General features: G+C 46.3%; 1 protein-coding gene across 3 annotated transcripts in view; it reads right to left on the bottom strand.

The window, feature by feature from the left end:
* GMPR2 (guanosine monophosphate reductase 2) overlaps window positions 1-20,466 on the bottom strand; it is a 320,471-nt gene that overhangs the window by 96,972 nt on the left and 203,033 nt on the right. For all 3 annotated transcript variants that reach the window (XM_086923734.1, XM_086923733.1, XM_086923735.1), the window contains one exon: window positions 5,401-5,560. In XM_086923734.1, the coding sequence (XP_086779860.1) occupies window positions 5,401-5,560 (160 nt within the window). The remainder of the gene's footprint in view (window positions 1-5,400; window positions 5,561-20,466) is intronic.

Raw genomic sequence — 20,466 nt, 5'->3', positions numbered from 1 at the left:
ACCAAAACATCCCTCTATCACCCTAGGAGTAACAGCCTTGTGGTGAGGATTAATAGAGTAATCAAAGTGAACATGCAACTCTCCAAGGCTAGTAATCTTAATTGTAAAAACAAACTTAAAAATGTATTGTGGGCTGTACGCCCTACTCCTAACACTGACACAGGGGTTTCTCCTTTCGCTTTACTCGGAGGTCGGGTTCCTTCTACAAAAATGTTAAGAGGGTGGATGGGTGCGTTCAGTGTACCAATAACCAAGTTACAAGATGCTAGTAAGAAGAGAGCAGAAGCTGAGCCTTGTACAAGACAACTCAATGTAAAGGTAGGAGATTTTGTGCTAGTTAAGTGTTCTAGAATTTTGTCTAAGGGTTTATCAAAGTTTTCACATCCTCAGCTTGCAGTGAGAACAAATAAAAGTGCTGTGCAATTGGAAGATGGAAGGTGGTGGAATAAAAGTAAAATTTCAGTTTCTAATGACCACAATTCATTATGATCATCACAATTCTAATCAAACTACCACAAGTCACAGTACTCACGTGTGTGAGCATTCTTCCAGGTCTACTAAGTTACCTAGCAAATTTCATGACTATGTAATGTATCAGTAGGTGAAATAACATGTTACCATTCCATTTATTTATTTTTGTTTATGAAAAGTTGTTGGTAATTAATTCTTACATTCATTTGCTTTTAGTGTTTTTAGTTTTTCATTTGTATAGGAGAAAGATGTGTTAGGTTCGATTCGTGATGTGTGTACTGGAACTTCCACATGTTGGGGGTTCGAGAAGGGAGAACGGTTGGGGAAACCAGAGAAGGAGGTTGGGCATCGTTACTCTAATGTCTTGCTGGAATAAAAAAAAAGTTTTACTTATCTGGCTGCCGCAACTTCTTTTCAAAATACTGCACTCTGATGAATCTCCCGGGCCCAGCAAACTCGGGTGTAACTTTTGAGCATCAGGACTCTGTCTCCCATGCTGCATATCGGCCGTCAAGCACCTGTGACTACTGACTTGCCATGGCGGGCTACTTTAGCTTTTGTGGCCCTGTAACTGTAATAGGAAGTCAGCCAACTGACTCATGGAGTTCACCTCTTCTGTATGGGGCCCTGGGATAACTTTCCCACGAGCCAGGCACCACAGGCACAGTTGCCTCAGGTGCAGTCCTTCTTTGGTGCAGCCTCTCCTTGACACATCCAGGGAACAGTAGGGCATTCCTTCTTTGGTCCTCTATTTAGTGCAGAAGTGATCTGACATCTGGGTGCCATATTTATGCCCAGAAAGTGCCGTTGGTGGATGCGCTGTTACTTTCCAATGGGCTAGTAGACCCATTTTCACCGTATGACGACTTACAACGATGTGTGACATCAAGCTATCTCTGCATGCAGCATTCTGCCCACACACAAGATGACATGATCCCTCTCTGTGTGTACAGCTTAGCAGCTCACCCTAGAAGTGTAGCTACACAACCACAGGAAAATCGGGTTGGTAACTGCTTTTCACTCTCTGTCCCAGTCACCAGAGCAAAAGAACAGTCTAGTGTGTGTCCACAATTTGCTCTTCAACTGCAGCTTTCCGTTTGAAGCTCGCCTTTTGGGTTTACACCTAGAGTGGCTTCCTGCCTGGGTGAGGTGACACCTTTTCCAGTGGGAGGCCTCTATTGCTTCATTTCCTGGGGGGCAGATGGCTGTCTTAAGGCCATTGTCTGCAAATGGCCACTGGAAAACTTGGGCAACAGAGTGGCAACTTTCTGAAAGTTGCCTGTTACTTGAAAAGTACATTACGTTTGACTCGGGCACCAAGTTGGGTTTAATGTAACTATTATTTGATGCCTGGAAGTTCCAACTTTGTTAGTCCCATTCAGGAGACAGCACTGCTGAGTTGTCAGCATGTAACCCTATACTCACCAATGGAGCTACTAGCTTTCCAGAGTAAAAACGAGAATTTGGGGTTTTTAATGTTAGGTAAGACAAAAATATATGTCATACTTTTAAATATACAGCACCCTGCCTTAGGTCCCGATAAGTCTGCTTTCGGGGTGACATATGTTGGAAAGGGAGGTCTGGACTTTGTCATTAGTCTAAATCACTAAGTCGGAACTGTACCCCTTATTACTGCCCAACGCAAGTTTTGTTCCTTGTCTTGGAATAGTATCCCAACGTCAACAATAAATTGTACTTATTTTGTTTAAACAAGAGACTGAAAAGTGGTCTGACCCAATTGCTCTATTTTACTCGGCTAATTTGGCTACTATAGGCTATAATCCTTATAAATTATTTAAATGTTTTATAGATATTTAAACTATAACTGTAAACATATTGTGGAATAAACAATGCATAAATAAGTGAAATGAAGTCTTTTTACTTTTTCAACAAAAAGCTTTATTGACTCATAAAATTCTATTGCAGTGTCCCAGACGAACTTTAGACCTTGCCACCAGTAAGATCAGTACCTGCAGAACTACACATCTTACTCTTTACAATGTCCTGTCTTTTACTCTCCCTATTTGGGGGTACTGTTGTTTCCACAGTAGGTGCATGGTGCTCTGCCTTACTGCAGACACAATCCCTGAAAATAGTCTACCCTTAAACACCAGTACCTGCTCAGGATGCCTATACTTCATTAGTGGTTGTGGAGTCACTGTATCTGACATAGTTGTAAGAAATGTCTCTTTTACATGTTCTGCTAATCGTGGTACTAGAGGCAGACACCTTTATTGATGTGTTTCCACAATCATCGAGAGATTTCTGGTGTCTCAAACTGAATATTCACGTTTGTAGCACATCTGATTAATGGTTTGTGCAAAGTACATATCTCTTTCATAGGACACTCTGAAAGGTGAGCATGGAAGAGAGCTTCATCTTTGCAACTTAGAAGTGCCAGAACCAATGGCTGTTTCTACACGTCGCAAAATAGGTGTTCTTTTTCTTTTTTTATGCGGATTTGGGCATCTTGATCACTAGACTGTGTATGAAATGGTGCAGCAATACCGGCTAGAAGTACTGGAAACCCTGATGGAGTAGATGTTAACATTTTAGATTCAAATGGTGGTGAGAGCTACCTTGGAAACAGATAGTATAAGCACCTCAGCGGCTGTAACTGTGTCTGGCCTGGGTCATCTAGAAAATTACAATGACCATATGAGGGTCTTTCTGCGGTGATTGTCTGCAACATTTCCTGGCGCCTGGAACCATGCCAAAATCAGACCACTACTCAAAAAAGCGCCACCAACCCCAACAAAATCAAAAACTACCAGGCAATCTCCTTGCTCCCACTCCCAATGAAGGTACAGGAAAAGATCATAAATAAGCAACTCATTACACACCTGAGCAGAACCAGCTTCTCGACGCCTCCCAATCTGGCTTCCTCAGCAATCACAGAACTGAAACCGCCCTGATCGCAGCCAAGACAACACCTGAACTCTCCTCGACCGAGGAAAAACAGCAGCTCTGATCCTCCTCGACCTCTCGGGAGCCTTGGACACCATATACCACCACATGCTCATCGAAAGACTCCATTACATCGGCATCCAAGTGGACACGCTCAGATAGATTACCTCCTTCATTACTGGAAGAACACAGAGGATCCATTTCCCACATTTCACCTCCGAACCCCAGGAGATCACCTGTGGTGTCACCCAGGGATCAGCCCCACGGTCTTCAATGCATATATGACCCTGCTGGCCAACGTTGTCAGATCCCATGGTCGCATCATAATTTCCTATGCAGATGATAACAAACTCATCCTCTCCCTCACTGACGACCCAACCACCACGAGAACCAACTTCCACAGATGCATGACAAGCGTACCCGACTGGATGAGGAATAACTGTCCGCAGCTGAACACAGACAAGACAGAAGTACCAATCTTCGACAACAGAAGCAACAAATGGATTGACTCCTGGTGGCCATCAGACCTAGGACCCGCATCCACTCCCTTCACCCACACCAGAAACCTCAGAATCATGATTGACGACACGCTCACCATGAAATCACATACCGTCTCCTCTGCCTGTTTCCTCACTCTGCAAATGCTTCTGAAGATCTGCAAGTTGCTACCCTGACACATGAGATGCACTGTGACAAAATCCATTATCACCAACCGCCTGGACTACAGCAATGCCTTCTAGGTAGGATTCGCCACACACCTCCTAGATAGAATTCATATTAGATTATACAGACCGCCACAGCCACACTCCACCTCGGCCTTTCCCAACGAACCCACATCACACCCCTTCATAGGCAACTCCACTGGCTCACTTTACAGGAGATGTGCCAATTCGAGCTGCTGTCCCACGCACACCAGGCTCTATACATCAAAGGACCCGCCTACATTAACCACCACCTGAACTTCTACCAACCGGTAATGAGACTACGCTCCTCCTCCCTCTCACTTGCCCATACTCCCTGCATCTACAGATGCAGAAGTGGAGGACCCTCTTTCTCCCAAATCGCATCAAAACCTGGTACAGCCTCCCCAAGCAACTCCAGACCATCACCCCACTTCTGGAATTCCGAATAACTCCCAACACTTGACTGCACGAATAAGCCTCAGAGACTTGCAAGTGCCGGTATACCCTATTGGGTGATTTGCAGCACTTTATAAATCCTGATTGACTGATTGATTGAAGTCAAGCTCCGGGATCTCAAAAGTAAAAGGCTCCAACCCCCACAGTTGGGTGTGGTAACCAGTTTGCTCCAAGGCCCTCTGAAAGGGGTTCGGACACCGATTATTATGATGCTTCTCCACCCTAACTTACCTTGCACTTACTATCTGCCGCAAAGCATTATGTACTATTTCTCTACCACCAGAGTGCATTATATGTGTTCATTTCGATCACAATGAAACATTCGCTTTTACAAGCACTATTTATTCACATATGAACTATTTTAAAACAATTAAACTATGCAGTGACAATGATCACAGCTTATGTGCTTTAAAATGACTACATTTTGTGAACTTTACTGTAAGTCTATGTGATTCTCCACAATAAGGCCACAACTGATTTGTGTACCTTAAGAAAATACTCTGATGTTCTATCAAGGGCCACAGTGGTTATCTTGTCTATTTATACATGTTGTTTATGGCCAAAATATCCCGTTTATTAAAAGCCCCAGGCCTATTTCAGAGGAACGCTAGTTCTAAATATGGCACTCCATCGGATGGCTGCTGAGCTTTGGCTTTGTCAGATTCCTCAATATGCATCCGATGGCACTGTTGGCTACATATATCCGTCTGTATCCAAGGCTCAACATGTATGGCCCTTTTTGAACAGTAATCGTGCTATGTGAAGTTTTGTTTTCAGAGCCACAACTGTACTCCAGTTCTTCCTAACGCACTATGGTTGTGTTGTGATCCCAGTGTATGAAGTCTGTCAATGTATGCCAATCTGGCGAATTCATGTTGATTACCTGTAGTCTGCAACGCCTCCAGCATGGCGTTTCATGGCCGTCTCTGAGCTCATCCCGTAGAAAAGCTTGTATTTTTTCCCATTCTTCTCAATGGTTTCTCCCCCGCACTCTGTGTGCCCAGCAAACATGCCTCCCAGCATCACAAAGTCGGCACCAGCTCCTGAAAGTGATGAACACACAGAGGTCAGTGAATATAGGAGAATCTTGCTCCTACAGAATGGACACAAGTATTAACAGAAATAAGGGAGCAGAACTGTGACAGGCAAAAACACCAACTGATTTATTTGGGGAAAGAAGGTTGATCAGGCTGCTTAATACTGAGAAACAATGAGCGCTATGGGAAAGTCCACATATGCAGCTCAAGAAAACCCCACAGTAGGAGGCTAGCTCAGTATATGGTGTACACCTATTGGTGAGGCACCCTGGACGAGTCCAAGCAACCCTTAGTGATAGAGGTTCCTGATAACCAAGGCTCTCAAAGGGTAGCTGTGGAAAGCAGCTAAGGCTTATCCAGGAGGGTGTAAAGTGGGTACAGTACCATACTGTCAGTCAGGATAAGTTACTTACCTGTAATCCTAGTTCTCTTCCAGGGGTATACTCATCAAAGTCATAAGCAGTGAATTATCCCCGCCCTCGTGCAGGATCCCAGAGCAAATAGCAATATATATATATATATATATATATATATATATACACACACACACATACATATTTAGGTGTATGCCCAGCAGATCATAAAATAAATAAAAACTTTAAACCCCATACACCTACATATGTATGCATACCTACATATATGTAAATATACAGCCCCATCCAACAGTCTAAAACAAATAGGGCAAACAGTCAAGATTATACCAGTTTTACTTGTATAACAATAAGTCTCTCAAGACTGCTTGTAATGGAGACCATACACTATAATGGTTTAAAACAAGACTCATTTATTTTCCAAAATAAGGAAGAACAGGTAATGGTAGGCAGTTTGGCCCATAGGCTGCGTAAGAATAACTGTTGTAGAACAGAAAAGACAACTGGCACCTTGCCTTTAAGGCTTACAAGAATCTAAGCACTTTGCCTTTAAGAACCTCAGGGAACACTCTGCTCCCAGCATGCCCCACAGGTGACAGTTAGGTCAGTTCGTTTTGTAAAGGCGTACTGAAACACTTTAAATCTTGTACTCACATTGCTTGTCCGGGGAGGCGGGAGGGGTGCTTATGACTTTGATGAGTATATCCCTGGAAGAGAACTAGGATTACAGGTAAGTAACTTATCCTTCTCTTCCAGGGGATACTCATCAATAGTCATAAGCAGTGAATAGAATAGTAAGCCCATACCCCACATTTCGCTGACGAGCAATTCAGCACTAGAAATAAAAAGACAATCATATAGTTGAAAACAGACAGTCAACCGCCATGTAGCTGCTTTGCAGATTTCTGCTGTGGGAATGTTCCTGAGGAGGGCCTTAGTAGGGGCCTTTCCTCTGGTTGACGTGCTTTAGGCCTTCCCTGAAGAGATTTATTAGCCAACTGATAAGCCAAAAAATGCAGGAGACTATCCACCTTGAAATGGACCTCTTAGATGCTGCTAAACCAGTATTAATAAGACCGTAATTTACAAATAGTCGGTCTGTCTTTCTTATATCTTTAGTCTTGTCCAGATAAAACTGCAACACTTTCTTGAGATCTAAGGAGTGTAAAGCCCTTTCAGGGGGAGTAGAAGGATTAGAGAAAAAAGTAGGTAAAGTGATACCCTGATTAATGTGGAAATCTGAGACAACCTTAGGCAGAAAACTAGGATGAGTAGTAAGAACTACCCTATTTGAATGAAACACAGTGTAAGGTTCCTTACAGCACAATGCTTGCAACTCGCTGACTCTACCAGCAGAATAGCCACCAAGAAGGCCACTTTCCAAGACAAGTGCTGCAGGAGGACTTGTGTATTGGTTCAAAAGGTGCTCCCATCAGTTTAGGAGGACCACATTGAGCTCCCATGGAGGAAAAGGGGCTTGTACTGATAGATACACCATTTTCAACACTTTAAGAAAATCTTTCACCACTGGCATCTTGAGAAAAAACCCTGCGTAGGTGATTTCCTATATGCCTTAATTGCTGCTAAGTGTACCTTAATAGATGTGAATTGCAGGCCCGACTTAGCCAGGTATAAAATATTCAGCATAATGATCTGTTCTTGTCCTCTAACCGGGTCATGATCATTATTCAAGCACCATATGTAGAAACGCTTCCACTTGAAAGCGTAGGAAGCCCTGGTAGAAGGTCTCTTAGCTTCCTTAAGGATGTTCATACAGTCCACTGGCAATTCTAGGTGTCCATGCTGCAAGACTTCAGAAGCCATGCTGTCAGCCTGAGCGAAGGAAAGTTGGGATGAAACACTCTCCCCTGGCTCTTGGACAGCAGGTCCGGACGGCAAGGCAACCTCCAGTGTGGGACCTCGGAGAGTTGTAGAAGTACCACCATTGGTGCTGCCACTCTGGAGCGATCAGAATCATTATTTATTTATTTATTTATTTTGTGTACTTATAAAGCGCAGTCCTGTCACCCAAAAGGCATCCTGGCGCTTTGAACTTGAACGGTTGCACTTTTCGCTGCTCAAACAATTTTAGGAAACAAATGCATTTTTAACGCTTTCCTGAACGGAAAGTAGTCCCTGTGGCTTCTCAAGGGGAGTGGCAGGGAGTTCAAAAGTTTGGCCGCTGCAACACTAAATGAGCGGCCACCCATCCTGACTCTCTGAAACCTCGGGACTACCAGCAGATGCGCCGAAGAAGAACGGAGAAGCCGCGGGGCAGAATACCAGGCGAACATGTTCTGCAGAGGTACTGGGCCCAGTTGATGTACTGCCTTAAACACCATACACGCGGCTTTATACAGCACTCTCAGGTGTACCGGGAGCCAGTGTAGATCTCTTAAAGCTAGAGTAGAAGAGCTAGACCTAGGGCGGGAGAGAGCCAACTTGGCGGCCATATTCTGCACCCGTTGTAGCTTCCCCAGCAGGTTTTTTGGGGCCTCTAGAAGTAGCGCATTACAGTAGTCTAAGCGACTTAGTATGGTACCGCAGACTACTTCCGGCCTAGCTTGGGCGGGGAGAAGGGGCAGAACTTTACGCAACATGCGTAACAGCATCATGCACGTAGAAGTGGTTTTATGGACGTGCATGTCAAGCTGTAGATTTGGGCCGAAGATCACCCCCAAGTTGCGAGCCGATTCCACTGCCAACACTGGCTCGGGAAAGGTGGCAGACCAGAAGTTCTCTGGGAGTACCCGCGGGATCCGATCTGTGGAGCAATAGAGCACCTCCGTCTTTGAGCTGTTAAATTGTAAGGAGTTGGCCCGTAGCCAGTACGCTATGGCTGCCATACAGCGATGAAATGTCTCCAGCGAGACCGCATTATTTCCTTCCAGGGAAAAGACCAGCTGGGTGTCATCGGCGTAATTAAAAGCCGAGACATCAAAAGATTTTATAAGCTGGACCAAGGGGCGGAGGTACCGATTAAAAAGTATAGGGCTGATGGCCGAGCCCTGTGGGACCCCCTGCCCTACTTTCCTTGGCTCAGAGCGAAATGGAGGGAGCGAGACCAACTGTTGCCGACTGCCAAGATAGGATATCAGCCAGTCTCTTGCATCCTCTGTGACCCCACACTCCTCTAGTCTCCTGATAAGGGTCCGGTGGCAGACCGTGTCGAACGCGGCCAACATGTCGAGCAGCACTAAGAAGGCTGCCCGACCACTGTCGACACGCGAGCGAAGATTGTCCAATACGGTTACCAGCGCGGACTCCGTCCCGTGCCCGGGGCGGAAGCCAAACTGTGCCTCGTCGAACCATCCGATATTCTCCAGGAAGCCTGAGAGCAAGCGGGAGAATATCCTGGAGTTGGTCTTGTAGAATTTGGTGATCACTGCCGGGATGAAAGGCAGCGAAGGAAAAGCGCAGAATATGCTCTGAGACCATCTTATCAACAGAGCATTCCCACTTGAACCTGGTTGGTGAAACCGGGATGCGTTAAAGGGGCATTTGGCGTTTGTTGCGTCTGCGAACAAGTCTATGTCCGGAACCCCCCATCTTCGAAAGATATCTTGAGCTACCTCGTTGTTTAGCACCCAGTCGTGCGCTTCTACGAACTCTCTGCTTAGGAAGTCTGCCTGGACGTTAAGAACGCCCGGCACGTGGACCGCTGTGATGGTGAGGTGTCTTGCCAGTAACCACTTTCAAATTGCTTGTGCCTCCTGGGACAGAATTCTGGACCTGGTGCCTCCTTGCTTGCTCAGATAAAACATTGTCGTGGTGTTGTCTGTCTGAATCAAGAGGGAGTTGGATCAAAGAGACGGGAAGAAGGACTTCAGGGCTAGCTGGACGGCCCTCAATTCCAGTAAGCTGATATGATATGCCCTCTCTGTGTCCGACCATAGCCCTTGCACTGAAGGTGATCCATAGGAGCACCCCAACCTTGTAGAGAGGCGTCCGTAACTATGGTCTGAGTCGGAGTCTCCTGATGGAAGGGAACACCTTTCATTAGATGCAACCGCTTTGTCCACCACCTGAGGGAGTCCCTGGCAGACTGGGGAAGAGTAATCCGATCTTCCCAATTGCCTGATGCTTGCACCCACTGGTCTTCCAGAGCCTGGTGCAGGGGACGCATGTGTAATCGGGCATTGGGGACGATGAATAATGCAGGAAGCCATGGTCACCAGGAGAGAGGACACTTGTCTGACCGTCGGGTGGATAGACTGTAGGAGTTCTTATCATTTCATCCTGATCGACGAAAATCTCTCCACCGAAGGACACACGCTTGCCTCCACGGTGTTTAGCGACGATCCTAATGTCCTGAATGTTCTGAGTCGGGTTGACAATCAATTTTTTTAAATTGACTCGTAGGCCCAGCTTGTTCAAAATTCTGAGACTGTAGGAGAGATGCAACTGAAATAGGGATGGAGTGAACCTCTTCAGAAGCCAGTCGTCCAGGTATGGATAAATTAATATTCTTCGCCTGTGAACAAAAGCCGCCACCACTGCCATGCACTTTGAAAAAGTCCGTGGGGCTTACTTGAGTCCGAATGGTAGAACTCAGAACAGATAATGGCGTAGAGCAACTTGAAAACTGAGAAATTTCCAATTTTTCATGGACACTGGAATGTGAAAATAGGCGTCCTGCAGATCTATGGAGCACATCCAGTCTCCTTGATGTAAATGAGGGAAGATCTGGTGCAGAGCAAGCATCCAAAACTTTTCTTTGCGGATATATTTGTTCAAGATGCGTAGGTCCAGAATTGGTCTGTACTCCACTGAAGGGCCTCTTTTTTCGACCAGGAAATATCGAGAGTATATCCCCTGGCGCCTCTGATAAATAGGAACATACTCTATGGCTTTCTTCTTTCAGAAGATTGTTTACTTCCTTGTGTAAAATGGGGTGACACAAGCGGAGTCCTCCACTCAGAGGAATCAATGGTGGTGGGGTCTTGAATCGTAGCAGATATCCATTCTTGACAACATGTAACATCAATTGGTCGCCAGTTATATGTTTCCACTCCTCAAGATGACCAGCGATACTTCCTCCTACCGGTGTGGACAATGTTTTTAGAGGATGCACTCCCTCATTGCTTCGATGGTTGCTTTGAGGTAGAGGGTTGCTGCTTATTGTTCCCTCTTCCTCTATCTGGTCTTCGTTGGCGAAAATGAGACCTCTGCTGTTGTTGATGACCCTACAATGACCACAGAAGTTTGACCCCTCTGCTGGAATGGGCGTTTATCGTAGGAGCGAAAACGCCTGCACAATTCTCTCTTTTTCTCCAGCCCCACAGTTTTTACTGTTTCCAATTCTGCTTTCATCTTCGCCATTTCATCGTCTGCATGCGGCCCGAAGTGAGAAGACCCATCGAATTGTAGATTGGTGATCTTCCGCTGTACCTCAGGCTTAAGGCCAGTCAACCGAAGCCACGCAGAATGCCTTGAACAGATACCATGGGAGTACCCGTGGGCAGCCAGATCAGCTGAATCAGCGGAAGCACTAATAATCTGACCTCCCTCTTGTAGTATTTCCCGAAAATCTTGCTGATCTTCTTTAGGGAGTTTGTCCACAAAACGGCCAAGAGAATCTCACAAGGATCTATCATATCTCCCCAGCAGAGCGGAGGCACTGGCGACCTTCATGAAAGATGCTGATGTGTTGAACATCTTTCTACCCATGGAATCCATCAATTTGCTATCCCTATCCGGAGGTGCCGAGGAGGAAGACAGAAGAGTGCGTCTTCCTAGCCACTGCCACAATGATGGAATCTGGAGGAGGATCAGAGCGAAGAAAAAGCAGATCTTGATCAAGAGCCTTGTATTTCTTCGATATCCGGAAAGGGCACAGAACCCACCGTTGCTGGTGTCAGAAAAATCTGCGTAGCAAGTTCGATAATGCCAGGGACAAGAGGAAGCAAAGGTCTGACTGAAGAACGGTGATGGAGGGTCTCAAAAACCAAGGAGGAAACAGTATGTACCAACATAGTAATGTTTAACTTACTCGCTCCTCTACAGAGTACCTCATTGAAGGTGGTAAGATCATCAATTGGTGACACTCTTGATGGAGGTGTAGACATGAAAGTTGGAGAATAATCTCTCATCGAGGACCTTGTAGAAGAAGAAGACCAGGTGGGAGACCTCTGTCGCCTTCTCTTCGGTGAAGAATGATAGAGTGACACCTTTCATTGAACGCACGTGATGGGAACGCAGAGAGCGCGATCTGCGCGGACTTCTTCTTCTAGAAGACACCACCTTTGGTGATCTTGATCTTCGTGGTGTTCTCTGTGGAGCCTCAGTATGTGATGGAGATCTTGACTGGCGTGAAGGAGAGTAGGTACGGGAATAGTCCGAACCCGGGCTACTGAGGGCCTTAGACTTTCTACGCCGAGGATCTTCTCCAACCACCGGAGAGCCCTCCAGGGAAACCTGGACAATATGGAGACCTGGCGATGATGAAGTCCTTGAGGGAGAATGAGATGCAGCTCCAACCCCCTCAGAGGCAGCAGCAGGCTCTTTGTCCCTCGATGTCGACATATGCATTTCCTTTGACGTCGACCCAAGCTTCTCCCCTGACGTGGGGTGATGCATGGAAGGAGTTAAGGACCTCGCTGTCCTCAACGGCAACCCCACCTTCTTCAAAGGGGACCTCGACCGTCTATGTCGTAGTGGTGATCTCGACGGCGAGTGCTCTCGCCACCTCGACGTCGACTTCAATTCTCTCGATGTCGACTGATGTCGAGGTCTCTTCGCCATCAGCGAACTTCTCAACGTCGACCTATGGTGAGGTGACGGAGAATGCCTCGACGTTGATGGGTGCTTAGACGTCGATCGACCCGCATCCTGAACATACCTTAAGCCAGAGGTAGTCCGCTTCGACGTCCAAGCCTTTCTCGATGACGGAGACTCACGCCGCCTCTACGTCGTACAGTGTGTAGGCCTTTTCTTGGACGGCGGTAAAGATGTCGACGGCGAGCAGTCTGGAATCTGCCGGTTTTTCGATGTTAAAGAGGCAGAATTATGCTGGCATCGATGTTCCTGATGAGAGGAGGGCTTTTGACTCGCAAGGCCACTTTCCAAATGAGCTGTTCCTCTCTCCAGCACAGCCTGAAGGCGAATCCTCCCTCTATCACGTAGAGTCCTCGCAGAAAACTTCTTGCAGTGATAACACGAGTCTATCTTGTGACTAGAAGGAAGACCGGCTATACACACCGAATGTGGATCTGAAAAGGCCATCTTCTTTCCACAGGCTGGACATTTGCGAAAAAGAGACGGCATTCTGACAGGAAAAGATTAAGAATTTCTGTCAGAAAATGAAGATAAACTTCTACCAGCTCAGGAGAACCACAAAAAACAAGAAATCAATTCCTGACAGAAAAGTCAGAAAACTGTCCAGGATCTTCACAGAAGGAGCCGGAAAAAAGAACTGACCTAACTGTCACCTGTGGAGCATGCTGGGGGCAGAGTGTTCCCTGAGGTTCTTAAAGGCAAAGTGCTTAGATTCTTGTAAGCATTAAAGGCAAGGTGCCAGTTGTCTTTTCTGTACTAAGACAGTTATTCTTATGCAGCCTATGGGCCAAACTGCCTGCAATTAACTGTACTTCCTTATTTTGGAAAATAAAGGAGTCTTGTTTGAAACCATTATAGTGTATGGTCTCTATTACAAGCAGTCTTGAGAGACTTATTGTTATACAAGTAAAACTGGTGTAATCTTGGCTGTCTGTCCTATTTGTTTTAGACTGTTGGATGGGGCTGCATATTTACATATATGTAGGTATGCATACATATGCAGGTGTATGGGGTTGAAACTTTTTATTTACTTTATGATCTGAGCATACACCTGTATATGTATATACATATATGCATGTATATATATGTAAAATTCACTGCTTATGGCTATTGATGAGTATCCCCTGGAAGAGCAGTAAAGCTTACGCAGAAGAAAGAATCACACCCGTGTTCATAAAATACCTTGTATTTATTATACACCAACACTAAAAGTAATTTGGTATATCTCCTACCTGGATATCTCAATACACAATAAAATATACTTCAAAACAGGTAAGTAAAGCACATAAAACACATAGGCCACTATAGACGGGCCAAACCATATACTAAGTAAATGGAATGTGAGGTGAGTATAAACCAAGACTAACACCCAAGGAACTAGGGACCAGGGGAGCATGGAACCACCCCAGGTAAGTAACTAAGAGTTGGTAGGCGCCCGTGTGCAGAGGTGATACCCCGGCGCAGTGTCCATAGGATAGCGTGGGGAAGTTGCGGTTGGAGATTTACTATTTCAGGACCCTTCCCAGAGGACCCCAAGGAAACCTGTTGGACCCAGGAACGTTGGAGAGCACCCCTACCTGTGGATACACAGAGAACCAGGATACCTACACCAGGGAGCCCAGGTGCATAGGTGCAAAGTGGTGATCTGTTCTCTAGTGGCTACAAAAACACTTTCAGAGATACCAAGTATCTGCATGAGTCCATAACTCCACTTCAGCCCATGATGACGTCTCCAAATCATTGCCCGTGAGACACTCTGCAGGAATGTTTGAGGATACCAAAACCTTTTTAGGGCCAGTAACCCACCCTCCTCCTTCCCCCAACACCAAAGGTTAACCACTGCTATGGGGTGGCACTCTGTGATATTGTCAGCACTGGTTACTTGGTAAGTGTGCCCAAGTAAGATCTGTTCAGGTGATACGACACCCAACTGATCCTCTCACTCACCAAGAACCCCAACACCGCCAAAAACAACTTACACGAAGGAATGAAAGAAGTAGCCGAGTGGATGAAGCACAGCCGTCTGAAACTGAACTCAGACAAAACAGAAGTCCTCATCTTAGGTACCTCCCCTTCCGCCTGGGACGACTCTTGGTGGCCAGAGGCCCTTGGAAAAGCACCCATCCCGACGGACCACGCACGGAACCTGGGCGTCATCCTGGACGCCTCACTCTCAATGACCAGACAAGTCAACGCTGTCTCATCATCCTGCTTCAACATTCTTCGCATGCTCAAAAAAACATTTCGCTGGATCCCCACCGATACTAGAAAAACGGTCACTCACGCATTGGTCACGAGTCGCCTAGACTACGGAAACACCCTATACGCCGGTTCTACCGCAAAACTCCAGAAAAAACTCCAACGCATCCAGAACGCCTCAGCCAGGCTCATACTTGATATCCCGCGTAAAGAACACATCTCTGGTCACCTGAAAGACCTCCACTGGCTCCCCGTAGATAAGAGGATTACCTTCCGCCTCTTAACCCACGCACACAAAGCACTTTACGAACTTGGACCCGAATGCCTCAACACACGACTGTCCTTCTACACCCCCTCCCGACAGCTACGATCCTCCAACCAAGCCCTGGCCACTGTTCCTCGCATCAACAAAGCCACCATGGGAGGTAGATCCTTCTCCTACCTGGCAGCCAAAACCTGGAACTCTCTTCTCACTCACCTTCGGCTTACTCAGAACCACCTAGCATTCAGAAAGCAACTTAAAACTTGGATATTCGACAAGTAATTTTCCCCCCTTCCTCAAGCGCCTTGAGACCCTATGGGTATGTAGCGCGCTATATAAATTTCTGACTTGACTTGACTTGACTTGTAAGCTTTTTCTTCAATGCTATTAATGAGGGGGTGCTGCCTGTATTTCCTCATATTAGGAAACTAGGCAGCCAAAGCGGCCAGGTCAATGCCACCCTCGGATATCAGGACAACCTCAGTCGTCACTCTTGACTAGGCCAGAGCCCACTGAAGTACCCAAGGCGAACCCAGCTACACACTTGGATGTAGTACTGTTAATAGTGCTACAGCTAGTGGCACTAGGGAAAGCAGTAGCAGTATTGGTGCCCTTCTTCTGACATATAGCATCAGGTGACTTATGTTTCTTAGTTTTAGAAGCAAAGCCCCAAGGTTTCTTTTTCTTATTATTATTAGATGAAGAGGAGGACTTGGACCCAACTCCAGAGGAAAAGGTTTGTGGACCTTAAGAAGACTCTTTTTTGTTATCTTTAGGCTTGTCCCCATCTTTCTCTTGGGACTTGACATTCTTTTGCTTCTGGTCACCACCACTACGAGACTTATTGGTCACTCTGGTGTGAGCCGATTTGTCTGCCTTTTTTCCCAATTCTTGGGGAGAGTTCCGATCAGAGTACACCAGATATTGGTGTAGTTTTTCAGACACAGTTATTAAGGATGTGCTCTCTTGGGATCAAATTGTACAGCCCTTCATAGTCCTGTACATTACTACAATGTAACCAGTCTTCCAGAGCCTTAACTGCACAGTCTATAAAATCAACCCAGTCTTTTGAAGTGGCTTTCTGAATATCTCTGCATTTAATTCCGTAAACTTCACAGGTAAGCCCTAACCCCTTCAATGAGTGCCTCTTTCGAGATCTGGTAGGTGGCTGCATTCTCTTTTCTAACTGCCAAAAGCTTGTCTCTGCCTTTGTCTGCAAAGGAGAGCCCCAGGATAGCTGCCCGCTGCCTCTGGTTGACCTTTTGGGCTTTACAGGCCCTCTCCAGGGCAGTAACCCACTTGTGGATGACATCCCCAATTTTATAAGAAGGGACTATTTTGCTAAGATTCCTAGTGTCAAAGTGTTCCTCTTGAGTCTCTAGTGTTGCCATCATGGGGATCTAATCCCAAAATGTTCCTCTCTCTCTCTCCACCTCTGGGGATTCCTTATCACAAGCCAGCTGCTCTCTCATCAATTTGAGCTTTGCAGTCTCAAATCTGAGCATGCTGTACTCTCTATCTAAAGTTTCCCCTCTATGTTAGGGTGGATGGACCCAGCATGAGATGCTGAGAAGAGTGAGGATGAGGAGAATGAAGGCATGTTCTTCCTATGAACCCTCTGTAGCAACCCAGGGGGAGAGAAATTTGGCCTACTGCTGGGACCCCCCCTTCTGTACTGTGAGTACCTCCTTTTACAGGTGCAGAGTTGCCCATAAGAGTCTCTTTTTACTTCTCATGGCCATGTCCAGAGACTTCTTGCTCTTGTCCTGTAGGGTTTATCCCCTTACCAAGGTCTCCATGATCGGAGTGTCTCCCAGGATTCTGGAGGTCATCGGGCCAGTGTATCTCTAAAAGATAAGCAATAGTAGGATTACTATGTATCTTGAGTTTTCAAGTCTTACAAAGGCCCCTAAGTTCTTGGACCCCAAGGGCATTACCCAGACCCCCGAGTCTGGCTAAATTCCCCAACAGTGGACATTATACTAGTGTAGTGTATCTACCCAACCTAGTATTCTAAACTTCCAAGGGTTTGGAGAAAGGGCTATGCTAGACCCCTGGCACTCAACCCAAAGGTTTAGTAAAATATACTAACTATCCAGTATAGTGTATTCCCAAGTTAGTAGTGGTTTCTTGTGGAAACCTCACTGATGACAAAGTGGTAAAGCAATGCAAGTCTTTATCCCAACTGCTGCACCACCAATGTAGGAGGCTGGCTCAGTATATGGTGTACACCTATTGGTGAGGCAAGTACACTAAGTCCAGACAACCCCTAGTCTTAATGGTAGTGGTCCCTGATAACCAAAGCTCTCAAGAGATAGCTATGGAGAGCAGCTAAAGCTTATCCAGAAGGGTGTAAAGAAAGTGCATTAACCAACAGACAATCAGTGAGGCTTACACACAAGAAAGAACCACATCAGTGTTAGAAAAATACCTTGTATTTATTACACACCAACACTTAAACTTCTTTGGTATATCATATACTTGGAGATATCAATACACAATAAAATATACTTCAAAACAGGTATGTAAAGCACATAAAACACATGGGCCACTATGGGGGGGGCAAACCATATAGTAAGTAAATTTATTTATTTATTTATTTATTTATTGGAGTTTTGTATAGCGCTAGCTGGACCAGAGGGTATCAGAGCGCTTCACAGCAAATAGAGAGATGCAACCAGGGCAATAAGCATAGAAAACAAGAATCAGAAACGATAGGAGGGAAATATAGCCTGTACACCAACAGAACAACAACAATAATAACGCAGTAAGAGACGGAGTTCGGGGGCGAATCAGTTAGTTCTGAGTTCCGCAAAGGCTATCAGATTTCTGCTGTTGGGAGATGGGCTGTGAGGTGAGTACTAAACCAAGAATAACACCCAAGGAACTAAGGACCAGTGTGCATGGAACCACCACAGGTCAGTAACTAAGAGTTGCTAGACGCACGTGTGCAGAGGTGAAACCCCGGCTCAGTGTCCATAGGATAACGTGGGGAAGTGTTGGTTGGAGTTTTACTGTTTCAGGCCATTCCCGGAGGACCTGGAAGAAACCCATTGGACCCAGGGTGGTTGGAGGGCACACCCACCTGTAGATACCCAGAGAACCTGGATACCTACACCAGAGAGCCTGGGAGCATAGTTGCGAAGTAGTGTCGGAACCGCGTGTTGACGTCAATGCTACAGTGTCTCGCGGACCAGGTCAGTGGAACCCAGATGTGGATTCTGCACGAGGAGTACCTGCAAAAAGAGGGGAAAGAGTCCAAACCACCCGGAGGTGTCCAGGAGGAGCATGAGCACAATTGGCCTGCCCATGTCAGAGGTACTTCACTATAGCACAGAGGTCTTGAAGCTGCAGAGCCCAGGTTACGTTGCAGAGGCACAGGAGACGTCCAAGAGCCGTCCCATGTTGGTTGGCGAGATGCAGGAAGGTCTGTGGCCGGCAGGACCACCAACAAGACTTGGCAAACAGAACAGCACAGCCACGGAGGTTGCAGAACTTGGAAGAGCACAGAGACAAAGTTGCAGTAGGAGCCTTTCTCCCAGAAGCAGTCTGTCTTGGTTCCTGACTCAGTCCAGCAGCAGAGTCCAGTGTCCAGCAGCAGAAGAGTCTTTAGACAAATCTTCAGGCGAGGCCAGTCAGTTCTTGTAGAAGAAGCCCGGATGAATTTAAGGACCCACACTTAGGGGAGAACTTAAAGTAACCCAGAAAGGGGGGCGGATGTCTTCTGCAGTGACCGACCTATCGAGGGAAGGGTGGAGCCAGGGACCCTACTCTGAAGGACTGACCAGTAAGATGCTCCTAGGGGCATCTGCTGATCTTGGAATCAAGATGGCAGAATCAAGAGGCCATCTTGGACTGTATTACAAAGAGTGCCCAGGTGGCGCAAGTGGCGTCTGTGCCGGCTCTCTGGTATTACAGAAGGGGTCGCAGACACTTGTGCGGCCCCTTCTGTAATAACGATATCGCTGATGCACATGAAGCGCCAGCACTATCTGCAGGGAGCATTCAGACATCTGCAGGGAGGCATGCCCCATAGAAATGAGGGAATCCCTTTGCTTCTGCGCCAGCACCGTATTACAGACGTGGGCACAGAGGCAAAGAAGATTTCCGGAGGCACACTGACAGTGCGCCAACTAAAAGGTGTCCACTATACAGCTTAAAATTGCTTCCCCACACTTACAAAGCCAGAGAATGGACTCAGTGGTTTGTAGCGTCTCTGCTCGTGCAGGGGTACCCTCACACTGCACATGCACCCTGCCTGTGGGGTGTAAGGCCTGCCTTAGGGGTGACTTATAGGTTTTAAATGCAGTGACCGGGATATAAGGAAAACCTTATATCTGACGTGAAAGGTGCAGACACCATTTCACGCAGACTGCAATGGCAGACACAGTCTGCATGGGCTCCCATGGGTGGCACAATACATGCTGAAGCCCATGGGGGACCCCTGGTGTACCAATGCACTAGGTTCCTTAGTACCATATACTGGGGACTTACAGGGATACACCAGTATATTAATTGTGGGGTGTATGAAGTACTTACCAATTGATTGAGGAGAGGAAGCTCAGACACTGGGGTCCTGATTAGCAGGATCCCAGTGTACTACAGTCAAAACACATTGACACCAGCAACAAGGTGGTTGTAACTATGCCAGAAAGATCCTACTTTCCTACGCCCACATCCTTGCTTAAAGAAACTGTTATCACATCCACAAACACCACAGGAAGAGCCACAGCCTACAAACACAAAACCACTTGTCTAAGGAAAACCAATTGATGAACAGTTTACTCGTAATGTCAATTCTCTATCAACAGTATATTTATTAAATTCATAGAACATGAATCAGACTTAGACTAGTGACAAACACAATTATTGCTCTCTTCTAAGCGTGTCTCCCTGTCATTAGCTTCTGGGAGTCGTTCACCAGCTCCGACAGCAATGGGGCGTGATTGACTAGGAATACAAACCATACAGAGACAAAGTTGTCACACTTGCACAAATGGTGTGTTGCAGTGACATCATAAAGCATTGGACTACTTTTACGCTTTTACAAAGCTGAGATGGGCCCTAAGCACACCAGTTCGGGAGAGGAGAAGAGGGGCGGGGTTTAAATATCCATTTGACATTGTGCGTATTTTAGATTTCAAGTTACACTATAGTATATAACTACTCTAAGAAGTGCCTCACATGTCTCAGAAGGGTCATGCTGGACTGTACCCACACAACGGACAATATTGTTTGAAAGTATGTTATTGGGTGGTGGGTAGAAGTGGGACTTGGGAAAAAGCTATCAGAATTGTATGTTG

The sequence above is a fragment of the Lissotriton vulgaris genome, chromosome 5 (assembly GCF_964263255.1).
Source record: "Lissotriton vulgaris chromosome 5, aLisVul1.2, whole genome shotgun sequence".
NCBI lineage: Eukaryota > Metazoa > Chordata > Amphibia > Caudata > Salamandridae > Lissotriton > Lissotriton vulgaris.
The sequence above is the reverse complement of the archived record's forward strand: the minus strand, read 5'-3'. Positions and strand labels throughout refer to the sequence as shown.